General features: G+C 39.1%; 1 protein-coding gene across 10 annotated transcripts in view; it reads left to right on the forward strand.

Moving 5' to 3' along the window:
- AP2B1 (adaptor related protein complex 2 subunit beta 1) overlaps window positions 1–27500 on the forward strand; it is a 124633-nt gene that overhangs the window by 60426 nt on the left and 36707 nt on the right. For 9 of the 10 annotated variants that reach the window (XM_059997919.1, XM_069540047.1, XM_059997922.1 and 6 more), the window contains 5 exons: window positions 4333–4525; window positions 16736–16777; window positions 17627–17773; window positions 20699–20844; window positions 23919–24048. In XM_059997919.1, the coding sequence (XP_059853902.1) occupies window positions 4333–4525; window positions 16736–16777; window positions 17627–17773; window positions 20699–20844; window positions 23919–24048 (658 nt within the window). The remainder of the gene's footprint in view (window positions 1–4332; window positions 4526–16735; window positions 16778–17626; window positions 17774–20698; window positions 20845–23918; window positions 24049–27500) is intronic. The other variant, XM_069540046.1, reaches the window with a different exon arrangement.

A 27500-nucleotide genomic window follows, 5' to 3' on the forward strand; every position in this document is an offset into this window, starting at 1 on the left:
CTGCATCGGCAGGCGGACTCTCAACCACTGCGCCACCAGGGAAGCCCTGTTTTTAAAAAAGAAACACAAGTGCAGAAAAATCCCCTTTGAAATAAATATGGGTATGTTGCTGCAAATGGCATGTCTGTAAGAGTACTGACATCACCTAGCTTCTGCGTCCTAAGGGTAATAAGTGATATGCCTCTGACATGAAATACGTTTGCACCATAAAACCTTAGAGGCTTAAAAATGCTTTACTTCATGAGGTCTTTTAAAATCACTTGGGAAAGGGAAAAGTGCCTTTTAGTTGAGTATTGCTTACTATACTTGTCAGCTGCTCTGTGGGCATGAGATGGTAAATAGTCGTCTAACTTGGAAATATCTCACCTTTTAAAAATACTGCTTGGATGACAGTTTTATGCAGTTATTTCCCATGCCTTCACAATGGGGAAAGATTTTCATGTTATTTTCTTGTGTCTTCAGTTTAGAAAAAATACATAATAACGATTTATCATGTTCTTAATTTGTAGAAACTGTAAGATCATTTATTTCTTTTCATCTAACTCACTTTTGTCTTCTCATAATACTCTTACCTGTCTATTAGAGTGGAGGAAAATATGTGCCTTTTCTGCCTTCTATTTAAAGGTGCTGATAAATCCATGTGTTTTGTCACATTTCCCAAACGGTACATGTTGAGAGATGATAGAATTTCACGGGCAGAGGATACCCTTTATGGAGATTTCATATATTTCTTGCTAGGTGTATATGAAATTGTTTCCCCTTTTGACTTCCTTATTAATTTTTGGCTTTATTTGTACCCACCCTCTCCCCAATCTAGATAGGTCTCCTTTTGGCTTCCTTGACACTTTTTCCTCCTAAGCCCTCTTTTTTTTTAGATTGTTTTTTAATCTTTGCAGTTTTGTGTTCCTTCTCTTCTCTGGTTGTATCACAAGGCTCATTCTGAACCTTCTCTATGTATTCCCTTAGGCAGTTACCACTGATATATTCTGTTAAAGATGCCCCGCTCTTAGCACAGCACCCCCGAGTTACTCTGCTCATGTCACCTGAGGCATGTGTGTGAATTTCTTCCCAAGTTTACTTCTGTAACTCTGACTGCCAGTCCCTTTTCCTTAGCTGTCTGTTGGTCTTCCCTACTTGTTTTTCTCACTTGAAACTTAACAGAACTGAAAGCAGCATATTATTTTCCCCATCATCCCTCCAGATTCCTCTTATAAGGAGCAACACTAGTCTTTCACTTCTTCATTTTTGTTTTTTCTGAGTTTGATTCTTCATTCTTCTTTGTTCAAGTGTTGTCAGAACCTACGTAGGGTTTTCGTTTTTTAAGAAAGCATTTGTTTATTAATGGAATTTTTATAGTCGTTGTTTAGTTTTTAAAAAATTATATAAATCTTAGGAAACATACAAGATAGAATGGTATAACAAACACGTTTACTCATCACTCAGTTTCAACAGTCATCAGTATTTTGCCAATCTTGTTTCATTTATCACCCCCACACATTTTTTTTTTGAGGGAGCTGGAGTATTTTAAATTAAATTCCAGACCTCATATCACTTCACCAATGAGTACTTAACTTGGTATCTCTCAAAGATAAGGACTTAAAAAAAAATCACAATATATTATCAAGCCAAAATTAGGGGTAATTCCTTCACATTCAATAAAACTGAAATACTTTCAGATTTTTTCAATTGTCATTCTCTATTCTACTTTAAAGTTTATCTAAGATTGGTTTTACTTTTTTTTTTTTTTTGGCGGTACGTGGGCCTCTCACTGTTGTGGCCTCTCCCGTTGCGGAGCACAGGCTCTGGACGCGCAGGCTCAGCGGCCATGACTTACGGGCCCAGCCTCTCCACAGCATGTGGGATCTTCCCAGACCGGGGCACGAACCCGTGTCCCCTGCATCGGCAGGCAGACTCTCAACCACTGCGCCACCAGGGAAGCCCTGGTTTTACTTTTTGCTTAAATGTTTGGAATAATTCACAGTGAAGCCATCTGAGCCTGAAATTTTCATTGTTTTTTTTCACTTTTTAAATGAATATGTCATTTATAATAATCTTAGTATTAGTGCACTAATCTTTAGTGTATAGCTCAATAGATTTTTACGTGTGCATGCGCTCATATAACTGCCACTCTGATCAGATATAGGCTATTTCCAGCACCCCAGAAGACTCCTCATGCCATTTTGCTGTTATATCCACCCTCCAGAGATAACCACTGTTTTGATTTCTGTCACTGTAGATTAGTTTTGCCTCTTCTGAACATCATGTAAATGGAACCATACAGCATTTGCTCTTCTGTTTCTAGCTTTTTTGCACAGTATAATATCTGAGATTACTCTAATGCCGTGTTATCAGTTGCGTGTTCCTATTTATTAGTGCATAGTATCCCATTGCTGCATATGCCACAATTTATTTATATCTGCTGTTGATGTATCTTTGGGTTGTTTCCAGTTTGGGGCTCTTATGGAGAAAGCTGCTGCGAATATTCGTATATATTTCTGTTGGTAGACCTATATACTCATTTCTCTTGTGTATACACTTCGTGGAATTGCTGGGTTATAGAATAGATGTATATTTAGCTATGGGAGATACTGCCAGTTTTCCCAAGTGATTGTACCAGTGCACACTCCTTCCAGAAATGTATAAGAGTTCTAGGTGATCCACATCCTTAGCAGCACTTGGTATTGTCAATCATTTTAATTTTAGCCATTCTGGTTGATTTGTAGTGGTGTCTTATAGTTTTAATTTGCATTTTCCTGATGAGTAAAGATGGAAGTACCTTTTCATGTTTATAGACTGCTAGTATATCCTCTTTTGTGTCATGCCTGATCTTTTCCTTATTTTTTAATGAGTTATCATCTTTGTAGGAATTCTTTATGTAACGATTGAATGATTTGTAGGAATTGTATATAATTTGGATACAGGTATTTTGTCAGATGGATATTTTGCAAACTTCTCCCAGTCTGTGGAGAATACCTTTTCTCACTTTCTCTTAATGGTGTCATTTGAAGAAGAAATGTTCTTAATTTTAGTGAAATCCAGCTCATCACTTTTTTTCTTTTATGGTTAGAACTTTTTTTTTTTTTTTTTTTTTGCGGTACGTGGGCCTCTCACTGTTGTGGCCTCTCCAGTTGCGGAGCACAGGCTCCGGATGCGCAGGCTCAGCGGCCATGGCTCACGGGCCCAGCCGCTCTGCGGCATGTGGGATCTTCCCGGACCAGGGCACGAACCCATGTCCTGTGCATCGGCAGGCGGACTCTCAACCACTGCGCCACCAGGGAAGCCCTGGTTAGAGCTTTTTGTAGAAACTTTTGTCTTCTCCAAGGTCATAGAAATCCTCTTGGTTTTCCCCTTCACGTTTATGTCTGATTTATCTCTAATTTTTGTTTATGTTGTGAGGTGTAGGAGTCAAGGCTCATTTTTGTCCCATGCGGCTATTCAGTTGACCCAGCACCATCTATTAAGATCATTTCCCCCTGCCTAGTCCATTTAACATCTCTTGGAACTCACCACTTCGTTTGTATTTTTACAGTGTTGTGGCAGTAACGGTTTAGGTCACTCTTAGCTCATCTTCATGTCCATTCTCCCAACTTCAGTCCATTATACACACAGCTGCTTGGGTAATGTTCCTCTAAATGTTCATTTTAGTTCTTTGTTCATCAAATAAAAGTGATTGTACATTGCCTATCATAAAAAATTAACTCTCCAGACCTGTTTTCAGAGTTGTATTTCCCTCATCTTCACTTCCCCCAAATCTTACCAATTACAGTGTCTGCTCCTGCCAGTATAATTTTTTCACCACCCCTAAAGTCAAATTGTTCATTTCTGTGCCTTTGCACAAGCTATCCTTTCTTTTTCTGAAGGTCTCTCCCTGGTAGTTCCTCATAACTACGCTGTTTTTGAAAATCTAGCCATAAAACCATTCTCAGAGTCTTTTGGGATCAGCCCCACCTGGTTCTGTTTTGCTTCTCATCTGTATCCTGTCAGTGTGCAGACACACAATACTCATTTCTGCTTTTACACAGTGAGTGTGCTTTTCACTTGTTTTGTGAATGCTGGTTTTTTGTTTGTTTGAGTATAAGTTATTTGAGGACAGGAAATATATTTCCTTTTTTTTAAAAAAAAAAAAGATGTATTTCCCCAGAGTTCTCATTACAGTGCTCCCTTATAGAGTAGGTGCTCAATTAAAATTGATTGACTGATGAAGTTATATAGTATAAGAGTTTTTTCCCCCTCCTGTTTTTGTATATCTGACCTTCACCTCATTGCCTTGTTACTATGTCCCGGGTGAAACTGACTTTTCTCTTTTCCCCTCTTTCTGTGTGTGACTTGCAGCACTGATGCGGGTGACAGCCCTGTTGGCACCACCACTGCCACCAACCTGGAACAGCCTCAGGTTATCCCCTCTCAAGGTGACCTTCTGGGGGATCTTTTAAACCTTGACCTTGGTCCCCCAGTCAATGTGCCACAGGTATCCTCCATGCAGATGGGAGCAGTGGATCTCTTGGGAGGAGGACTAGATAGTCTGGTAAGCATCTTTCTTCTTTCTTTTGGATATTTAAATTCTTTTTATTTTTAAATTTCTGGGGTTATTTTTAATTCTTGATATGCTGAAGAACTTTAAATTATTCTGCTTTTTAGAACTAGACCTTTCCTTGACGAGCAGAGCAATGTCCTTTGATAAAGGACAGGATTATTTTTTCTAGAGATGTAATTGATACTGTTCATCATTGGTATGGGATATGTCTACAAGTGTACATGATTATTTTGTTGTCCTGCCTCTAAATGGAACTTTTGATGTTTAACCAACCTAGTCACCTTTCCAGAGCTTATTATTGCTCCTGCTGCTTAACTCTGGATAGCCCCTGTAGTTCCCCTTCTGACCTGAACATCGTTCAGATGACCTCATAGTGATCATCCTATTTTGAGGCTTTCAGACTTTTGCCTTTTTTGTATTTTGTTGGCTTATGCCTTGTCTAATTCCAAAAGGTTCATTGGAGCCATTTGTGTTTTTATTTTAAATGTATCTTACTTATAGTTGAGAAGTACTTCTTGATTGGTTCTTTTTTCCCCTTTTCCATCCACACCCCCCCACTCCACCCTGTCATACTTCCAATTTAATTAGCTTCCAGGATTCTAATACTAAAAGGCTCCAATGTCCAGAGTATCTGTGAATATGTGCCACCAGTGGAAGCCAATTAGTTACTGTTGCTGTAAAAGATAAATGAGAAATATTAAGGATGACCTTCCATCTGTGTAGAGAAGGCCAGAAAAATAGCAGGTCTCATCACACGGCTCCCTGCAAATTAGATACTTAACTGTGGTGGAATTAGAGGGGCTTTTTTAGCTGAACACTTGAAAATAAGTTGTTCATCAACCTGATGACTATAAATATGCCCAACAAACTGATTTATTTCCCAGCATCAGAAATTGGAAGGCAACGCCATAGATACAAAAATACATATGTCTTAGAGATTACATAAACAAAACGACCTTACTTTCTGCTTCATACACTGGCATTTTCTCTTCTACTTTACGAGCAGTATTATGTCTGGGATTTATGCCAGCTGGTACAGGTACATTTACTTTTGGCTGACAGAGAGCCTAAGGAGATAGGGTTACCGTCATATCTTTGTGGGTGATGCATTTTACTAATGGAAGTCACTGCTTCCAGAGTCTATACACTGACCAAGCTCTGGACTCTAGCTAATGGTGACACAAATGAGCACTGCTTTTGTCTTCCTTGGGAATAAAAGCATTTGCTTTTCATTTTCATATCTCTAATGAATAGAGTTGACTGAATAGCTTCCTCGTGTGATATCCTGCGTTGCTGTATAACCTCCTTTATAGACTCAGGAGACTGACAAATGAATATTGAAATATTCATGGAGACTCTCAGAAATCCCTTATAAACACTGAAATAGCTCATCCTATTCTGTTGACACATGAGCTACAAGTTAAATGTTACATCCTCCCCACGGTTATGCCTTACCAACCCTGCTTATTTCCCTAGTGGTTTACGACATAGTGGACTTGCTGAACCTAAGAAGACAAAGAAATTAAGTTTGAAGGATGGAGGGGAGAAAGAGGCTCTATATTTTGATGTTGACTGGCCCAGGATTCTGTCGTCTTGTTTCTTAACCCACTTTAGCATGGAAGGGAAAGAAACATGTTATTTCCATTTGGCTTTGTATCAGCTCTTGCTGGCCCTTAAAACTAGTGAGTTTTCTCCTTATATTTTACACAGCTAATCCAGTCATGTGTCAGAATTCTGGCAAGTTTACATCAGATAGAAAAACAATTAGAACTTTCTCAGATTGTAGTAGCCCAAGTCACACATGGGCCTTTTTTCATTTTCTTTTTTTGCAAAGGATATTCTCTTTGGGGTGGAGAATAAATTGTTTTTATAATTGGATTTCAAAATATTATACAGCCTTTGCTAGGTAGGCCCAGTAATGTTTCTGTGTAACTCTAAATTTTAGCTTATTCTGACTTTGGGATTTAAAATGGTATAATTGGCGTTATAGCCCCAGAAAGTGTTTACATGCAGGTTTCTTCAGCTTATTCTGTGATATAAATATGTCCCAGAAATCAAAATGAGGAGTAAAAGCCCTTCTTTTTGCTTTGGATCTGTATGTAGTTAAATATATATCACTCAAAGAACCAAGATTCCTTTTAAGAGAATATCACAAGGAAGAGGCCTAAATCTGGCTGTGTGAATGACGAGTTTCTGTGGCAGCAGTAGTCTATGCCAGTTTTAAAATGCTTTTATTGTTCTTACGTAAATTATCTAATTTAAAGAGGAAAATCGTTCTCAAAGTTTTTACTTAGTCTATACAGATAGTGCTGTTTCTTGAATGAATTGTTGCCTTACAGCAGTGCTTCTCAAGCTAATGTGTACATAAATCAACTGGAGATCTTGAACAAGACAGATTCTTGTTGCTCTGGGGTGAGACCTAGGAGTTTGCATTTCTAACAAACACCCAGGTCTGTAGACCACATTTTGCATAGTAAAGACATAGAGTATCTGTGATCACTGTGAACCAGTTCACTTTAGTGTTTGAATAGCTGTTGGTAAACCCAGATGCCTTTTTCTGTTGGCTTCAGTAGTAAACACACTCCTGGAAAGAGGGCTCCTACTCTGCCTCAGATTGAGAGAGGGCAAGAAACTCTTGAAATTATTTTGTTAAAGGTCTGTCTTTCACTCTCTAGGAAGAAGAATGTTGCTGGGTGTGGTAGAATTTGACCCAGGTCCCCATTTAAAATATGGCCTGGATTAGAGTTATGTGATTGTCTGGCAAGCAGCACTCAGGTTACGTGGGTGTTCATCTCAGAGCAGCTCCCAGCAGCGTTTTTGCTGCTTTTATCACTGGTTTCTAACAGAACCTTACCCGTAGAGGTCAGTGGTGTGCTGCTAATGAAGCGTGGCAGCTACTAACCTTTTATTTCAAGCTTTGTGGTTCTCACTCTAGCTGCATAACTGGTATTTAAAAATATATATTGTCAGCATTTGGACCCAACCCTAGAGCAATTAAATGGAATTTCTGGGAGACAGGACCTTAGACATTGGTATTTTTTTTAAAAAATCGAAGTTATTTTAATTTTGCAGCCAAGACTGAGAATATTGAGCCAAATGAAGCTCCAGGTGAAGTTAGGTAGAGATGTTACAAAATTGATCTTTAAACCAAGGCAGTGATTTCCACAGAAGAATTATATTTTGGTGAGCCCCTGGCACCTCCTACAAAACAGACCTCTCTGACTTTACCTTTGTTCTGCCTCCTACCCCTGCACACCCTCACCCCCTGACCCCAGGACATTTTCCTGTTGTGGTTTGCTGTTAGGTGATCCAGCCTACCAGAAATTGACCAAGAGTTGAATTTGACCGATCTAGATTTAGTTGCTCATTCCCAGGGTTCTTCTCACCCTTGCTCATGTTCCATAATTGGAGACTGAAAATTGTCTTGTATTTTGGATTATCTACCCATTTTCTGTTCCTCTGTTTTAAAACTTGATATTCACTAGAGGATAATATTACTCTTCCATTTTCACATCCTGGTGACCCTCCCATTAGATCTTGTTTGCCCTCTTTCATCATTGCACTTGTGAAGTTTTGAGATTTAGTGAGTTGTGACTTTTCTAGAACTGTCATTCAGGAAATACTTATCAATTTATTTATTCATTATTATTATTTGTCACAAGCTACCTGAAGGCTCCAGCCTTCTTCCATCAATAATCGTGACTCATATATAACAACTGTGATTCTTGAACCAAAGAGAGTGAAGTAGGTATATTGCTATGATGTAAAAAACACACACACACGTGCACACTATTCCCAGGTGACTCTTAGATGGTGTTTTTCGTTGTTTGGTTTTTTGTTTGTTTTTGGAGACAGGTACCTTTGAAAATCACTGATGTAGGCAGAGCTTCAGATTTGTAAAAATGTTGCTTCTTCATCACAAAACTCAAATCAAAATGGATTTCCTACATACTCTTCACTTTCCTCCTTAGTTTTTGCTTGCCCTTTAGTGTATTCTCTTTTGCCTAAATGTAGATAGTTTCCTTCTCCCGTTAGTGTAAACTTAACTGTCACCTTGATGTGGAATGAATTCAGGTAATGAAACTCTGATCTGTGTATAGAGCAATATAGTATACTATTTAAATGTTATTGGGGTTTTTGTTTCTTTGTTTTAGAAGCAGTACAGGTGTCTTTTTACGCCCCTGCTACCAAATCTAAGAAACTGCTCATCTTGGGTAGTGTGACATTTCTGACGGTGGTGCAGATCCTTCTGGTTTGGTGTAGTGTGAGAGGTGACCCGGCAGGCAGTATGTAAATCTTGCATACATGTTATAAAGATATACCATCTGCTAATGAGTCTGACATCGCTGAGGATCGCTAGAGTAATAATTGAATCTCAGTTATTTGTTGCCATTACTTTCAGACTGTCAACAGACTGTCAGGCCTTGGCTAAATTACGGCCTTCTGTTTATCCAAGGTGCTGTGCATTATTCTATTTAGAAAAATGGTGCTATTGTGCATCAAGAATAGAAAGGAAGCATTATCCAGAGTGCCCTTTCTGTGTGCTGACGAAGGGTTTCCTGCCAGAGATATGTGCTTCAGTGTGCCCAGCTAGGATGGAGTAGAAGAGAGGAGAAACTGCCTTCTCCTGACTCCAGTGTATGTTTTTCAGAACCTGCTACCCTGTTTCTTACAGGTTTTTACCTTCCAGATATTTCAGCTCATGAACTATTGTAGTAATGATTTTGAGGGTTTTTTTAGCCCGTGGGAAATCCATTGTACATACTAGTTTTGCATCTTCATATCTCTTCCTCTGGAAAAGAGTTGCTGTGATTTAAGAGCTTAACTTTTAGAGTTGGTAGTCTTGTGAAGACAGTTTTGTAAGTTGTAGCCTAATTTTGCCTGGTAAATTCTTCAGTGGCTCTTGTAACCACTGTCTTTTTTATCAATGCATAGATTTAGTGAAGGCTGGCCTCAGGCAGTGTTGGGAATAATTACCAAATACTGAGTGCCTATTTCTGTGCCAGTCTCTGTGCTAGAACTTTTATAATTCCTAATCCTCAAAATAAGTCTGCAAGGTAATTGGCATTGGGTCCCATTTTACAAAAAAACTGAAGGTTGCATAGCAAGTAAGACTCAGAGTTAGGATTTTGAACCCAGACTTCTTCAAAACTTTACAGTTTATACGCACTTTTCCACTGTCCTGTGATTCCTCCAGTTTTTTTGTTATTGTCATTTTCCAGAATAGAATTCAGTCTCACTTAACTTTGGTCCTTCTCAGACTAGGGTACACAGTCTCTGGAGTACACAGCAGAGTACAGGGTGCATTTGAAGCTGCAGGATAAACCTGGTTCATCATCTTGCAGTGTCAGTCTTACTTGATGGTAAGGAATGTAAACACACTGTATTACAGCTTAGAATGTAAAATTGCATGAATGTTTAAGATAAAACACAAGGCTTGTTTGCCCTAGGCCTCTCCATGCTATACCTCCCAGATGCCCTGTGTGTGAGTTTGGGCTAGCTTATCATTAGGAGGCACTTGAAAGTTTGAGAAAGACTTTAGAAGTTTATTCATTAATGAGGAGAGGGATTGGATAAGTTTACACATCTGTCTCGCAGCAAAAGGAATAAGATTGCTTTCAGGTAGAGCCACAAAATCCTGTGTTCCCATCTATTTGGTGGTGAATTGTGATATAAAGCAAGTACTTTCAAGGCAAATAAATGATGCACAGGACATTCTTGTGCTGAAAACTGGCAATCAAAACCACTCAGACAATACATTTCCTTTCTAGAAAGATCTTTGGCCTTGGGGTGGGAACGGAGGGGGTGGGGTCACTTTTTCCTCTAATTGGTTGTATTCATATGTGTTGGCAGTGTTGATGCAGATATGGTGCTCTTAAGTCAGTTGGGGAAACAGTTTTGTCAGCCTTCTGTCCATTTTGTGATAATTTTCACCAATAAAATGTTTCATTTCCAAATTGTCTCCCCAAGAAATAATACTGCCATAGTGGTGCTTATATGGAAATGCATTCACTCAGTAAATATTTGAGTGCTTATTCCTTGTCAGGCTCTATTCTATGTACTGGGAATATAGTTGTGGCGAGTCCTTACAAACATACATTCTAGTGAGGGGAGACGAATGACAAACAAGTACATAGGTAGTAATTACTGCAAAGGAAAATGAGACAGGATGCAGAGCTTCTCCTGTGAATTTTTACTGCCTTGAACATTGAGTTATATCTGACCTAAGAGACCAACAGTGGCCATTCTAAGGACTTTCTGTCACATTCTATTCCCTGTCCCATCTCAGGAAGTAATCTATTATATCTCCCTATTTTTCCGTTGATGTAAGACTTTTTTCCCTTCAAGTTAAGGAGTCTTCTGATGATTTTGTATGATCTCAACTCATTTATGCTATTCCACATGAAGTCTATTCTCACCATGAGTTTGTCTAATAGCTTTTGCATGGTTACCTATTCTTTTCACCAATTTGATTAGTTATATTTTATGGTGCTTTTCTAAATAGCTTTTTGAAGATTAAATTAAAATTTGTAGCCCAGCAGTTGGAAAACCATACTTTTACCTAGAAGATAGTGTGTGCCTTCTAAAATCTAAAAGCTAATAGGAAAAACACAGACTGATGTTTCTGACACCAGTAGGATTTTGGTATAAGTTTTGTTTGTGATCGGAATCATTGTGTACTATTTTTACATCATTCTGTTTTGACTCCTAACTAGCAGAGCTATATGACCTAAAGCATTCCTTAGACTCCCTTCAATTAAATCAGTTCTGGAAAGTGTCAAATAAAGGAGGTGATAATTCTAGACAGGAGCAAAGAAATGTGTGAGCTTAAGATCTACACTTCTAATTAAGAGAATGTCTTCAGATACTCAGCTCCAGTTTCAGAAGCAGACAGGTATATTTTAGACTGGTCAGATGGACCTCAAAGGGGCTAGCTAACCCAGAGCAGTGATTGTGAACATTTGTGGGGGGGTTGGGTTTTTGCATTTAATTTTATTTTTATTTGTTTATTTATTTTTGGCTGCATTGGGTCTTTGTTGCTGCGCAGGGACTTTCTCTAGTTGTGGCGAGTGGGGGCTACTCTTCGTTGTGCTACGCGGGCTTCTCACTGCGGTGGCTTCTCTTGTTGCGGAGCACGGGCTCCAGGCGTGCGGGCTTCAGTAGTTGTGGCACTTGGGCTCAGTAGTTGTAGCTCGCGGGCTGTAGAGCGCAGGCTCAGTAGTTGTGGCACACGCGCTTAGTTGCTCCGTGGCATGTGGGGATCTTCCCGGACCAGGGATTGAACCCATGTCCCCTGCATTGGCAGGCGGGTTCTTAACCACTGCACCACCAGGGAAATCCCATGTGGGGTTTTTTGTTGTTGTTGTTCTTGTTTTGTTTTCGGTCTGCTTGGTGGCCATGTCAAGGCTTTTCCTTTTCTTGGAGTCAGGCAGACTTGGTCCCTTACAGAACCTCAGTCTTGAGTTCTTTCTCTGTACTTCTGCTTTTGTAGCATGTTGCCATTGGATGAAGGTAATTCCTTTTGGTATGCAGACTCAGCTCTCAAACTTTTGACTCAGCCTTGTTCTGCAGCAGAGCTCATGCAACCGTGCTGAAATTCCCTTAGCCCATAAAATAAGTCACCATGAAATCACTACTTTCCATCCAATTACTGAATGAACAGTGCAGCGACACATCTCCCTAGTTCAACATGAACTGAACCTATTTCAGCACTTCTTCAGGCATGATAAAGCACCCACTCTGTGGCAGTAGCGAAATGTTAATGTTATTCTTAGTGCCGTTTAATGTGATTTAGATTGGGGGCTGGGGAATCTTTACCACTAGCAGAAATTTTAGACTTGGGTATCAGCTATGGACCTGTAGGAAAATTCTGCTCAGTTTTCAGCATTTGAAGTGTTCTTTTCCTGAAATTGGCACCTCTCCTTCATCTTCCTATATCCTGATTTAGTTGGTCTGTAGTTGACATTATTTCCTTCGTGGAGAAAATAGCGGCCTCATTAAGGCAGTCCAGGGATTAACGGGAAATGGACAGCTCCAAAAGACACTTAAAACGTACACAGTATTTTGACACCTAAGATTGAGATTAAAGCCATGCCTTATGCCTCTGGCACTTTTCACTCACCTCTCCCAGCTTACTGGATAATAGATATCACTGAAATTTTACTAGTCCAGTTTGACTGATTTTGTACCCTACCTGATTAGTAAGTATTACCAAACAGATGAATCTTGTCTGACTCCAGATGATATCAGCAACTGAACTGAAATGGTTAGTGGCTAGTTCAGGCCAACATGACAACGACATTGCTGTGTTTTGTTAAGCTTTCTTGCCTTCCCCGCCCCCTCCTCGATTAATATCTGCATCATCCTGCTTGTCCCTGTAGATAGGAGAGGCCCTTACTGGGGAATTGGCTCCCATCCTTGCTGACATCTCCCTGTTAGTTACTCTTGCCCAACACTGTGCTGTCACCTGTGTCATATTTTCAGAGAGGAAGATGATAACCTCCCTTAGAAACTTTTCAGTCAAAAGGAAAGATGCTGAATAAAGTCTGAGTAAGCTATAGTTCTGCTAGTTAGAAAACATATTGAAATTGTCCTTTCCTTTTGCTCTCTGGACATAGCACAGTTATGTGAACCTTTATATTTCTGGCTGCATGTCTCTAACACCCTTTGGATTCTATCTCTGTAAGATCAAGAGTTCTTGATTGTGGGTTGCAGCTGAGTTGTATTTGATAAGCTGAACATAAACAAAGGAGTATCAGAATTACTTTTTAGTTTCTCTTACATGTTTTTGAATAAAATTGACAAGCAGCATGGTGGGGGGGAGGGGGTGGGAGTACATTTAGATCCTGTCCAGCTAAGATAATATTCATATAATACTCATGTATAATAAGAATGAAATCTAAGAAAATAAGGGCTATAAATGGGCTTTATTTCCTTTGGAAATAACACCACTAGTGAGTGCCTTTTCTCAATGCCTTTTATTGAATGTAGCATATTTGATAATACTGTCATTTCTCTTCCAGTGTGTTTTTTCTTTCTTGCCGTCGAGTGCCAACAAGGCCCATAAAGAATTCCATCTCTTTCAAGCTTCAGTTGTGACATAGGCCAGAAGGGAGGAGAGTGGCTGGGGGGAGGATGTGTAAGCCCATCAGAAAGTCATAAAACTAAATCAAAACCAGCATCAGGACAAGTGAGACATTCTGCATCATACCCTTCCTTAGAAAGGGTTTTTCTTGGACTTCCCTGGTGGCACAGTGGTTAAGAATCCTCCTGCCAATGCAGGGGACACAGGTTCGAGCCCTGGCCTGGGAAGATCCCACATACCGCAGAGCAGCTAAGCCCATGTACCACAACTACTGAGCCTGGGCTCTAGAGCCCGTGAGCCACAACTACTGAAGCCCGTGTGTCTAGAGCCCGTGTGCCTAGAGCCCGTGCTCCATAACAAGAGGAGCCACCACAATGAGAAGCCTGCGCACCACAACGAAGACCCAACGCAGCCAAAAATTTATTTATTTATTTATTTATTTATTAAAAATAAATAAATGGGGTTTTCTTTCTTCTTAAGTTCTAGCTTCCTTTTCAATTCAGGAGTTAGTGCCAAAGTAATTCCTGAGCATATATTCTTGTCTGATTCCAGATCATAGTTAATTCTCTAAGGCAGTGATTTTCAACCTTGTCTGTACATTAGAATCACTAGGGCAGCTTTTTAAAATTCTGATGTCCAGGCTACAACTCAGAACAATTAAATCACCATGGCTGGGATTGAGACTCGGGCATCAGTACTTCTAAAAATCCCCCTCCTCCCCACAGTTATACACACGCAGGTGGTTTATTCCATTGTGTGTCTAAGGTTGAAAACCATAGTTAATAGAACACAATTGAAGTATTTATTAGTAATCTTAGAAAGATTGAATCTTACTCTAAGAAACCTGCAGGTTTTTGTGATGGAGGAATTGAAAACTAAAGACTTAACCATAATCAGTTTGCCTTTGCAAACTTATTTTCTTTGACTTTTTTTTTAACACATATCTACCCTGTGCTCCAGTCTAATTAGGCTACTACTCCTTCTTCCTTTTTTTTTTTTTAAAAAGTATTTATTTATTTATTTATTTGGCTACACAGGATCTTCATTGCCGCATGCGGGATCTTCGTTGTGGCATGTGGGATCTTCATTGCGGCATGAGGGAATCTTTTAGTTGTGGTGTGCGAGATCTTTAGTTGCGGCATGCAAACTCTTAGTTGCAGCATGCGGGATCTAGTCCCTGACCAGGGATCGAACCTGGATCCCCTGCATTGGGAGCATGGAGTCTTAGCCACTGGACCACCAGGGAAGTCCCTACTCATCCTTCTTGATCATGCTTTTATTCCTACTTCTTAACCTTTGTTCAGGCTATTTGAGAAATAACCTCCCCCATTTTTGCATTCTATAATTTCACACTACCATGTCTTTGAAGCTTCTTTTCATTATCCTTCAGCCAAAAGGAGGCTCTTCTATTCAGAACTTTCTTTTTTTGCTTTAGTATATTCTGTATGGTTTTTGCATTCGTGTTTTGTTTTTTTGCCAGTTTGCAAAGCCTGGATCTTGTTCATCTATTGTTTTCCCCTCATTGCCCGGCATCTTTATAGTCCCCATAGTACCTTATGTCCAGCAAATGTGAGTGTGTGTTTGAATAAAAGGAATCTCATGCTTTTCAGATGTCATGCTATGGATGTGTGTTATTCTAGAAACAGGGAGAAGGTAGGTGTGTAATATCTTTTCTGTTTGCTGTCATTCTTTTCCAGTTACTCGAATTCTTGGTTGTGATGACCTTTTTATCTGTATGCCTGTGATTTCTCGCCCCACGTCCAACCAGTAAATAGTCTTCAGGAACCAGACTTTGCAAATGTTGGTTCTTTGAGGTTTGGAGTGTTCTGTAGCTTAGTGCAGAACATGCTTATTTATGCCAGTTATGAAACGCCTGGGGTTTTTGTTCTGTCGTGGTGGAAATAAGTCCCATTATTTTTCAGTACATATATTATTTTTGAGATTTTGGCAACCCAGTTTTATTTATCTGTCCATTGAGAAGGTAATAAATCCCCTCTCTCAAATCCTGAAGACAAATACAGTTGTTGTTGTTTTTTTTAACACAACCACAGCCTAGAGCTCTCCAAGTTTCTACCACTAAATGACAGACAATAAAGGAAACAGTGTTTTGTAAAGCATACAAGGCATTTGGTGATTCAGAGGGGAATGTTAGATGCACAGTGAGAACTAGGGAAGTAGCAGTATAGAATCGTAGTACAAAAGCGTATTGTTTGCTTTCTGAACAGCACCATTAGTTGTGGATATGTGTGTTTTATGTTTCTTCATGCTAGCTATTTTCAGCTTCAGTTCTTCTTTAATGCTTTTGTCCTGGAATTCAGGGTGAATTATATCAGAGCCCTGACGGGAAAAAGAGGCAGAAGTAAGACCATGTGGAATTATTTTCCTGTCACCTAGCTAATTGCATTAGTCTAATTCTCCAATAGTTAGCATCCTTTTAAATGATCTACTCCAGATAAATCACAGCATTTCTGCGTAGCTGTATTGACTGTGGGAGAGATTTGAGGAATTGCATGCCTTCGCATTTCCTACCCAGATAGGATATCTTCCTAACCCAGCCGTTTGCTTTCTTAGGAGAGTTCTAAACTCTAAAAATCACTCTTGTTCAAGCTATAATTTTTGAAGCTTGAAATTGCAGCTCATTACTGGTTTGGTTCCCACTTACTCAGTGGGGCGGCAAGTTTTGTAGTTCAAAACATATTTTAGTTTTTCTTTTTTTTCCCCCCCTTAAATTTCCTTTTAAAGAAAAAATAAAACATATTCAGGACATTACGACTTAGAGATATAGCTTCTTGGAATATGTAAACTCTTTAAATCCTGTTTGGGTTTGTGCCTATGTACCCCAGTGGAAAGACTGGATCTGAAACATCCCTGAGATGTCCCAGCTCCGTCTTCTTTCCACGTTTTCTCAAAACTCCCACACACCATCACTTCCCCTACTCAGTTCCCCTAGGTTATATTTCTTTGCAATCTAGAATTTCTTTAGGCTTTGGGAGTCAAGTTGAATAGCATGTATTCCCCGCAACTTGGTAGAGCAATTTACAGATTCTGTATGGGCATCTAGTACTTAGCTAAATGAACTCTACCTTTCTCTCCTCTCTCTCCTTTCTCTCTTTCAGCTTGGCAGTGACCTTGGCGGGGGCATTGGAGGAAGTCCGGCAGTAAGTGCCATCGGTTTTTTTCACCGTGGGATGCACTGCCCCCTGTTTGATGCCTTTCCTATGCACACGTTCTCAGACCAGCCACTGCTGCTATCTAGCCCTGTACACCAGAACCTCTGTAGCAGTGTATGAAGAGTAGAAAGTAGCGTAGGGTTACTTGGATTCTTTGGGACCATACACCACATGTGGTGTAGGGGTCTCTTTAGGGATTGGCGCTCTGGTGTCTACAGAGTTCTTTGTCTTCCTGACATTAAAGGGCTAAAGGAAACGGAACCTCCCATCTTGACGAGAGAATACTCTTTTCTGTCGTCTAGAAAGAGCTTGAGCGTCAGCTGGACTCAGAGTGAGACTCTCCTCGTACGTGAGTTAGGGGGGTGTGAGTATCCATCTCCCCCAGGAGAGTTTCCTACTAGATATTTATGCCTAAATGCGGAAATAAGACTTGCCTGGGCCCAAGTGGAAATGGAACTGCTGTCTAAGTTGGATGCTTCTCCTTCTTCCTATAGAAACAGATTCCCCCTTCATTAGGGTACCTGTAGGCCTTTTGCACAGAATCATGGAAGCTAAAATTGGAAACAAACATAAAAAACTTTGGATCACTGTGTTCCTGATCCTACTGATGACTCTCTTGATAGAACTTCTAAAGAGTGTGTGTATCTTTTCAATGATGAAAAATAACCATGATGATTTGAAGGACAAAGAATATACGAATTAAACGCCTAAGAATATTGGAATTATGGTGTGTTCTTATTGATTTATCAATACTATTAAAATATATAGCAACATTTTAAGGACTATTAATGAATTCTTCCTGATCTCCCTGCTCCCCTTCCCTTTTATTCCCTGCAGGTGGGACAGTCCTTCATCCCATCATCAGTGCCTGCAACCTTTGCTCCTTCACCTACTCCTGCTGTGGTCAGCAGTGGTCTGAATGACCTATTTGAACTCTCCACGGGGATAGGCATGGCACCTGGTGGATATGTGGCTCCTAAGGCTGTAAGTAAAACAACACTTTCTTAGTGGACAGGACCTGAATTATTTAGCATCTGACATTTGTGTTACTCTCACTGATAATAAATCCAAGGTTGGGGCTCTTTCTCTAGAGGATTTACGAGGAGGATGAAAGGCGGCCTTAAACCTAGCAATAGGAAGCACCATAGCATCCTTATTAACCATTTGTATAATTAGACTTAAAATTGGAAATACTAAGCATTTAGTATTTGTTCTCTAGTTTAGAAATATTGCCTAGCTTGTCAACACTGGAGTCAGTCTAGTGTAGATGTGATATACAGAGCAACAGCAGGAGGAAAGAGATGTAATAGAGAAGTAACATTTTACTTTGCATTCTTTCCACTCTCCTTTTTCCATTGGTACTGCATATGGATTCTAGAGTGCCATTGCTCAGATTTGGTTTTCATGCATTTTACTACACCTTTTTAGAGTTTTGATTTAGGTTAGTGTCATTGGTGTCCCTCTAGTCTCAGCCTTACTTGATGTCATGCTCAGACTGAAATTCAAAAGGGGAAGGGGAAACTCCCTGTAAATGAAGCATATTTCGGCCCTTGGGAATAGTGCCTTCCAGGCTAAGCTAGGTTTCTTTTAATTTTGCCTTTCTGAGGGGCAGCACGCCTGGTTGCTTTCTGAATTCTCTGCCTGCTCAACCAGCTCAGTGTGGGGGATCCCTGCTGCAGATAGTAAACCAGTTGTCCTTCACAGGAGTCCTGTCTTTGTGTACACACCCATTACGTAGAGTAACCAGAAATATGATTCAAAACTGAGCTATAGTGTTTTGGCACAGCTTAGTAGCTTTGTTGTAAGGTTACTGCATTGGATATTATCCACACAGACTTTTAATTGATTAAGAGATTATGCAACGTACTTGTTTACTAACATTACAGTAATACCTAGAAATGACAAATTTAAATAATGTAGAAAGATCAGGTGGAAAATTAAGTTTCCCTCTGTCCCCACTTCCCCATAAGTAGTCACTATTAACTTTTTCTGTGTCCTCTCAGAAGAAAGAAAGATCATGCATATACCTGTATGTTTGTATCCTTTAAATACTGTCAGTGGGATATACTGTTTTGCACCTTGTTTTTTCTCTACCACAGTCTTTTGAATGGCTGTATCCACTTTATTGATGTGTGCCACAACGTATTTAATCTTTCTCCTGGTGATGGACATTTAGGTTATTCATCTAGTCCTATCCCCACCCCCTTTTTTGTTATTATGATGTTACCATGAACATTCTTGTTTATGTGTATCATGGTATATTTTTGTAAGCATATCTATAGGATAAACTTGGAATGTGCTTGATCATTTAAGCATTAAAAATAGACATTACAGGGGCTTCCCTGGTGGAGCAGTGGTTGAGAGTCCGCCTGCCGATGCAGGGGACACGGGTTCGTGCCCCGGTCCGGGGGGATCCCACATGCCGTGGAGCCGCTAGGCCCGTGAGCCATGGCCTCTGAGCCTGCATGTCCGGAGCCTGTGCTCCGCAGTGGGAGAGGCCACAGCAGTGAGAGGCCCTCGTACCGCAAAAAAGAAAAAGACATTACAGGGACTTCCCCGGTGGTCCAGTGGTAAAGAATTCGCCTTCCAATGCATGGGTCGTAGGTTCGATCCTTGGTTGGGGAACTAAGATCCCATATGCCACCGGGCAGCTAATCCCACGCACCACAGCTACTGAGCCTGCATGCAACAACTACTGAGCCCACGCACCTCAACTAGAGAGCCCATGTGCCACAAACTACAGAGCCCATGCGCTCTGGAGCCTGTGCTCCACAACGAGAGAGAGATCAACACACCACAACTAGACAGAAGCCCACGTGCCACAGCGAAGAGCCTGTGCAGCAACAAAAAGATCCTGCTTGTCGCAACGAAGTTCCTGTGTGCTGCAACTAAGACCCAACGCAGACAAAAATAAAACAATAAATTATTTTTTTAAAATAAGACATTATCAGCTTACCCTCCAAAAAGGTGACATCAAATTGTGTTCTCCAAAGCAGAATGTAATATTGCCAGATTCCTTATATTCTCCTTCACTGAGTATTACTGACTTTTTGAATTTTTGACCCTCTGATAGATGAAAAATAGTATCTTGTACTATTAAATAGTGTCATTTTCTTCTTTTCTTTTTCCTTTTTTTCCTGTAATGTGGTTGAGTATATTCTCATGTTTACTAGCCACCCACTGACTAATGGGTATTCTGTCTTTAGTCAGGACAGTTCATGAATTCCTGTTGGTTTATATATATATATATATATGTAAACTGGTACACTCCAGGAGTATCACAGATTCTGGGGCCAGAGGTGGGTCACGAATGAATTATATAGAGAAAATAGGCATTCAGATTACTTAAACGACATCTGAATACTTACTATTTCCCAGAGACTATAATGAGAGTTAAAAATATACATAAGACATGGTCCTTGCCCTTAACAGATTACTGATAAGGAATTTGGTAATGATTTTTAAAAGTCTTCAAATATTGTAAACATGCGATTTTCATTAGATCAGTTTTTTGCCCTTTTAAGCCTTTTACCAAAGCTACTAGCCAAAGAAACCCCATGTTATGCTCATTGGAATTTCTCCTTTCGCCATGGTTACCCATAGACTATTTTGGGGTTTGTTTTTCTTTGTTTGTTTGTTTTTGGCTTTGGTTTTGGGTTGGGTTTTTGTTTTGTTTGCTTGGGGTTTTTTTGGGTTTTTTTTTGATTTTTGGTGGGTTCTTTTTGGTTCTTAAATAGTTGAGAATGATCTCAAAATTCAGCAAATATGACTTTATCCAGAGCCTTTTGCATTTGGCTTGGTATTTATGGTATAAAAATCACCTTAGTTGCCTAAGGAAGTGAAATCTTAATTTCATCTTTATTCAGAAGCGTCCTGTCTGGTTTCATTGGGCTTTATACTGTGTTTCAGGTCTGGCTGCCTGCAGTAAAGGCTAAGGGCCTGGAGATTTCGGGAACATTTACTCACCGCCAAGGGCACATCTATATGGAAATGAACTTCACCAACAAAGCTTTGCAGCACATGACAGACTTTGCAATTCAGTTTAACAAGAATAGGTAAGAAATCTGAGTTCCCCAGCTCGATCCTGAGACAGCAGTGTACTTTGTGTCCAACAAGAGAGTGTTCTATTTAGCAGTGGGTAAAAACTCTCGTGTTGGCAGATGTTTGATGTAGAGTGAGTGGAGGCTGTTGCACATCTGTTCAGTGGTCAGCTTCAACACTGGAGGCCCTAGGGAATTTTGCTGGGAAAACTCATCCATATGGAATAAGAAAACTGTCTTTGCCATTATAATCATACCTTTTCTATAATGTTTCGTAAATGAAATCACGTAGTATGGAGTCTTTTGCATTTGGTTTCTTTCACTTAGCATAACGCTTTGAGACGTTTCAGCAGTCTGTTCTGTTTTACTGAGTAGTACTCCGTCGATGCTTATACCGTGATCTGTTTACACTTTCACCAGTTGGTGGAACTGGGGATTGTTTCCAGTTTTATCTTTTTTGACTAAAGCGCCTGTGAATATTCATGTACAGGTCTTTGTGTGGATATATGTTTTCATTTTTCCTGGATAAATACCTAGCAGTGGTATTGCTGGGTCATATGGTAATAAGTGTGAATGTTCCAGCTGTTCCATACTCTTACCAATGCCAGCCATGCTTATACATGTATAGCAGTATCTCATTTTAACTTGAATTTCCCTAATGACTAGTGATATTGAGCATTCTTTTCATAATCTTATTGACCATTCTTATATCTTCTTTGGTGAAGTATCTGCTCAAATTGTTCCTTTTTCTTTTTAATTGTCTTATTATCAAGTAATAAATTTTTTTATATATTCTGGATACAAGTCCTTTGTCAGATATGTCTTGCAAATATTTTCTCCCAGTCTGTGGCTTGCCTTATTTTCTTAACAGTATTTTTCAAAGAACAAGTTTTTTATTTTTTGTTTTATTTATTTATTTTTTTTAGGGAGATTGCAATTGACACATATACACTGTTGTTTTTTTTTTTTTTTTGGCTGCATGGGGTCTTCGTTGCTGCGTGCCATCTTTCTCTAGTTGCCGTGAGCAGAGGCTACTACTCTTCGTTGAGGTGTGCGGGCTTCTCATTGCAGTGGCTTCTCTTGTTGTGGAGCATGGGCTCTAGGCACGCGGGCTTCAATAGTTGTGGCATGTGGGCTCAGTAGTTGTGGCTCTCAGGCTCTAGAGCGCAGGCTCAGTAGTTGTGGCTCACGGGCTTAGTTGCTCCGCAGCATGTGGGATCTTCCTGGACCAGGGATTGATTGAACCTGTGTCCCCTGCATTGGCAGGAGGATTCTTTTTTTTTTTTTTTTTTTTTTTTTTTTTTGGCAGGAGGATTCTTAACCACTGCGCCACCAGGGAAGCCCAAGTTTTTTATTTAAATAAAGTTTACTTTATAATTTTTTCCTTTTAATGTCTTTTGCTTTTTGTGTTCTGTTCAACAAATCTTTGCCTGACCCACAGTTACAATTTTTTTAAAATGTTTTTAATAGAAGTGTTAATAGATTTAGCTCCTACCTTTACCTTTTAGAATTCACTTTGAGGTACTTTTGGTGAGATAATATGTGTAAAGTAAGAGTCAAAGTAAACTTTTTTTCCGTAGTAAGTCTTGAAGTCAGATAGTATAAACCCTCCTACTATGTATGTTCTTTTTCAAAAATTGTTTTGGCAATCCTAGGTCTTTTGCCTGCTGGAATTTTGCTTGAGAGTGCAGTGAATGTGCAGATCAGTTTGAGGAAGAATTGGCATCAAACAATATTGAGTCTTCTAATCCATTAGCATAGCATGTCTCCCCATTTATCTAGGTCATCCTTAACTTCTCTCTGCAGTGTTTTATAAATTTTCGTGTACAGATCTTGCACATCTTTTGTCACATTTAAGTGCCTTATAGTTTTGATGTTATAGTAAGAAGCATATTTTAGTTTTTGGTTGTTGCTAGTATATAGAAATACAACTGATTTTTGTACATTGAACTTGTATCTTGAAACTTCATTAAACTTATTAGTTCTAGTAGCCTTTTTTTTAGATTCCTTATGTTTTTACACATAGATAAATAATGAGAGCAAGATCAAAAGGGCAAAAGGGTTTTCTGACCCATAAACGTTGATACCAAAATGAGTGATGTGTCTACTCAAAATCATTTCTTTATTGCATTTGGGACTCTAAAGTGTAGTTTATCTACAAGAAGGAAAATGTTTCTTCTGCTAGTCTGTGACTCTTGAAATTGATACTACCTATATAAACTCAATAATTATTTTATAAATATTAAAATCCCATCTTCCTTCCTGAGGCTCATTAGAACATAAATTCATTACAAATTTATATCATTAAGTTGTTTATTTGTTATACCTATGGGCCTACTTTTCCCTTTCTGCTCCATCTTTTTAAAATTGTATTCTTATGTTTCTGAGACATAAGACATGTCCGTCTTCCCTCATATATTTTTGGGTTTTTTTGTAACTTCAGACTCAGGCTTTTCCCATCTCTTTACTATTCTTGTATTATTATTAGGCAGGCTTCTCTGAGAAGTCAAACTGGTGGGTACTCACTGCCTGCCTTAGGTGAAGAAAGTGGCCAGATTTGAGTCTGCAGTTTATCCTTTGGGGTGTTGTTTGGAATGTTTAAGCCAATCAACTCTGCTTTACTTAGACTGGCTCTTTCCCAATGATCGTATCCTGTGTAAGTAAATAAAGAAGAAAGAAAATGAGAGTTACCAGTAAATCATCCTCTGGTCTGATCAGGCAGGTTATCAAGCAAGTGAAATAATATCATTATACTTTACAGGGTGGGTATTCTTAAGTGTTCTTTCTCCCAAAGATTATCTAAAGGAAGATGTATAAGAAAAAGATGCTTATCAAACCTGTCCCTCTAGTGGCAAGATAAACATAAGAAACTTTCAGAATCAGAGCATTAGCAAACCAGTTCTGTGCTTATGAATGTTTTCTCCTTCCTCAAATCTTCTTAATGGAAAAAAGAGGTTATGTTGTAACTAGTGTTACAGCAAATTAGAATTTGTTTCCTTCAAGTGGAGTAAAAAGCCATCGAAACCTAAAGACGTGACTAAATCCTGCCTCCTGATTAACCTCTGGGGTTTCTTCATCCTCTCTCCTAGCTTTGGTGTCATCCCCAGCACTCCTCTGGCCATCCATACACCACTGATGCCAAACCAGAGCATTGATGTCTCCCTGCCTCTCAACACCTTGGGCCCAGTCATGAAGATGGAGCCTCTGAACAACCTGCAGGTTAGACTTTTACTTCACTCAGGGGGTGCAGGTTTATGTCTTGCCAATGTTATCTGTAAAGCAACCCCTCTCTTTCTTATATTAGATTTGGTCATGGAATAGGGTTTGAAATAAATCTGTGGAGAAGACTTTTATTTTTCATTAAAAATACACACAGAAGTCACTCATTGACACAAAGTTATTTTCTTTTTAGTCAACAAACAAACGTTTCAAGGTGTTATGTACAAACTTTTTTCTTTCTTAAGACTTTCATAGGGAATTTGAATGTCACAAGAATAGATTTCAGTAGAGCTGTGTGGAGGTCATTTTGAACACACAGCTATAAATAGTTGGGTTATCTGTATTTAAATATAAGTGTGTGGTAAGTGTAGCAGCATCTTAGAGAAGCTCAGAACTTTATGAAGTTTATAAGAGCCTCTCCATCTTGAAAATATTGAATTTTTAGAATGCTTAAGGTCCTAGCTTAGAGTATCGTTTCGTTTTCACCACTTTGAATTTCTCTTGAAATTTAAGCCTTCTGGGGTTCAAGCAACATGAAGGCAGAGTAGTAAGCATGTAAGCTGAAGCTGTAGCAACCCTCAAGGGATAAAATACAGATATAAGCCCAAGAAGTTGAGGGTTTTAATGCTCACAAGGACAGAAGAGACCACCTTGGGCTGACCTGAGATGGGGAACTGTAACTGATCCCTGTACAAAGCTGAGACCCTGGAAGGGCAAGTCCCTCAATGAAAGGGGAACTAGAAAAAGATTTCCACAGGGGCAAGTGATGAGAGAGTTCTCTTTGACCTGGGTTCTGGGCGACCTCTTGTGAGAAATCCAGGGCCCGAATTTATACTGTGTACGTGAAGAATTCTCCTAACCAGTAAATTAATGTAAAATTGGACCAGAACTGGTGAAACCCAGGGTACCTGGCAGAAGCAAATGCAAAACGGCCTTTATGCAATGGTTTTGAACTTTAAGGCCATCAGGACTCCCATCTGAGAAGAAAATCTCTACTGAAAGTCAGCTCACAATTTAACCAAAAAAAAAAAAAAAAAAAAAAAACAAGAGGGAAAGGTGCACTGTGACTGACAGTCAGTCAGAAGATGCAACAAAGAGGATTGCTATCCCCTTCTATCGAGAACTTGAAATGATAGAATAGTATGAATGAGACTATAAAATATGTTTCAAATGATGAGCAAAATATTTCAGCCTTCCACTTTCCAATCAAGACAGGTGGGATCCCATTGCTCAATCTCCTGGAAATACCAGTGTGGGATACTAGTACTTATGGTGAGACATCAACAGTAAAATTACTTAGAGTTGAAAGTAACATTCTCCAAGAGTTTAAGTGCCAGTGCACCAAGCCTGCTTGCCAGTTGACTAACTACCTTGCTGCCTCAGCAGTTGACTGCTTCTTTCTCAGCAAAGGGTGTAATGATTTAGAGTGACAATGAGTGAGTCACAATATAACTTGGCTCAGTCTAGAAGAACAAAACAAGGATTTCTGTGCAGAAGGAATTGGCTCTGTTGCTGTAATGAGACTAATGTGTTAAGGGGCTTTTCCAGCACAGAATCCTAAAAGAAACTAACTCAAATTTACATCTCCTCTCTTTTCATTGAAATCTAACCTCCTGTTGGCCCACAGAGCCTCAAGCCAAATATTTGAGGACAGTCAGCATGGGTGTGAGAATGCTTTACTTTAGAATTAGGAAAGGGAATTTGGGTCACAGAAATGAGGGCAAATTTCCTACTCTTAAAACCAAAAGGAAACAGTAAATAAATAAATGTCAGTTTACTTCCCTATTTGCATTTCCATTTCACATTCAGTGAAATGAACATCCCAAATAGGAACCCTCATAAAAGAAATTGAATCTTAGTCCAAACCCCTCCCTCAAAAGTATTGTTATGATATTAGGACTAGCAAGTTTTCATTTTCACAAACGTGACATTATAAAAAGCAATCTTAAAAATTTTCTATCTAAGCAGAATGTAATAAAGCAGTTTCCATCTGTAGTCAACTATTGATTCTCCATGTTTTCCCCATGGATTCTTTTCTTGCAGGGATGTCATAATAATGGCTATTTTCTCATTAATTGGTATTGCCCAATGGAGAAGATAAGCAAAAACTTGAAAAGAGGTGAAGTTATTTTTCCCCGCTGTGAGCAGCTCTATTTAATGTCTGCTAGTGCAAGGTGAAACTAATGACTAGCTAAAAGTGCTGGGCTACTTTAGATTTCAGCTTCCATTCTGCTCTTGTCCTAGTATGAACAAAAAGAATCAGATCTTAACTTCAACAAGCTTAGACCATAAAGATCCAGATAAAGCCAGGTAAAGATTGATTGGCATTTAAATGTTATGTAAACATAATGTTTAAATTCAAGAGCTCATGCAGGAAAAATTAGTACTTTTCTAGTACTCCAGACCATAAAATCAGGAAAGAAAAAATGGGGGTTTAGGAAATGAAATTTTGAAAGCAGTGTGAGTTTTAGCTCTTTTGGCTAAATTGATATCAACGTAGGACAGATAAATCAAACCTAGTCGCCAAAACTGTAATGTAACATTTAGTACAAAAACTTTTCATTAAAAACATAGTCAAACTACTTATTGGCTTATAGTCTTTTTGAAACATTATTGAAAGACACTGTTCCCTCTTAAAATGTAAAATAGGTTATACCTTAGATACTTACTAGAAATTTGAACCTAGAAAATTTTTTCAGCTGTACTAATAATGTTGGTTGTAAAAGCCTTTGTGAATTCAACGTAACAATATTACACAAAGTAAAGCTTAGCTTGCCTCCGTTGGGAGCTTCTCTTGAGTTTATTTATATCATATAATTATATTCCTTAAAAAGAAAAGAGAATTGATCCCCTCTATTTAAATAAAACAAAAACCTTAACAAATGTCTAAATGAATTTTCTCTGAGTTTTCTCCAACTTTGATATCCTCGTTTTTCATATCATCTGTGTCAGTTGCTTAGAAACATTTTCCCAATATACTCCTTCAAACTTGCTACCTGGCAGCTGACTGCTTCTTCAAGTCAGTGTCTGCAAAAAGACAGTATAACAATGATATAACACGTGTTCATCCCAATCTTTGTATAGATGCTGTAGTGTTCTCACAGCTGCTTGGCCTCCTTTTTCACCAGGCTATAAACTCTTGTGAGAAAATGGATAGCACCGTTCTTTCAAATTTTAATTTTATCGGGATTATAAAAATACAATTTAGAGTCAACTAGTTCTGTAGTTAAAGAAAAACGCAGTCCCCAGCCTTCTCTCACCACTTACGGCCGTCATCTACATACATATTTCCAATCCTCCTGTTTTCCTGATAGAGCTGTCTTAGAATTTGCTTTCATCAGTGTTCATTGTTTATGTTGTTATGATTATATATACTCCTCATAGCTGAGCTATATAGTGTGATTATTTTTTTCTCCATAAAATTTTTATAAGTAATTAGATATTTACACATT

This window comes from Delphinus delphis, chromosome 19 (assembly GCF_949987515.2).
Source record: "Delphinus delphis chromosome 19, mDelDel1.2, whole genome shotgun sequence".
Lineage (NCBI taxonomy): Eukaryota > Metazoa > Chordata > Mammalia > Artiodactyla > Delphinidae > Delphinus > Delphinus delphis.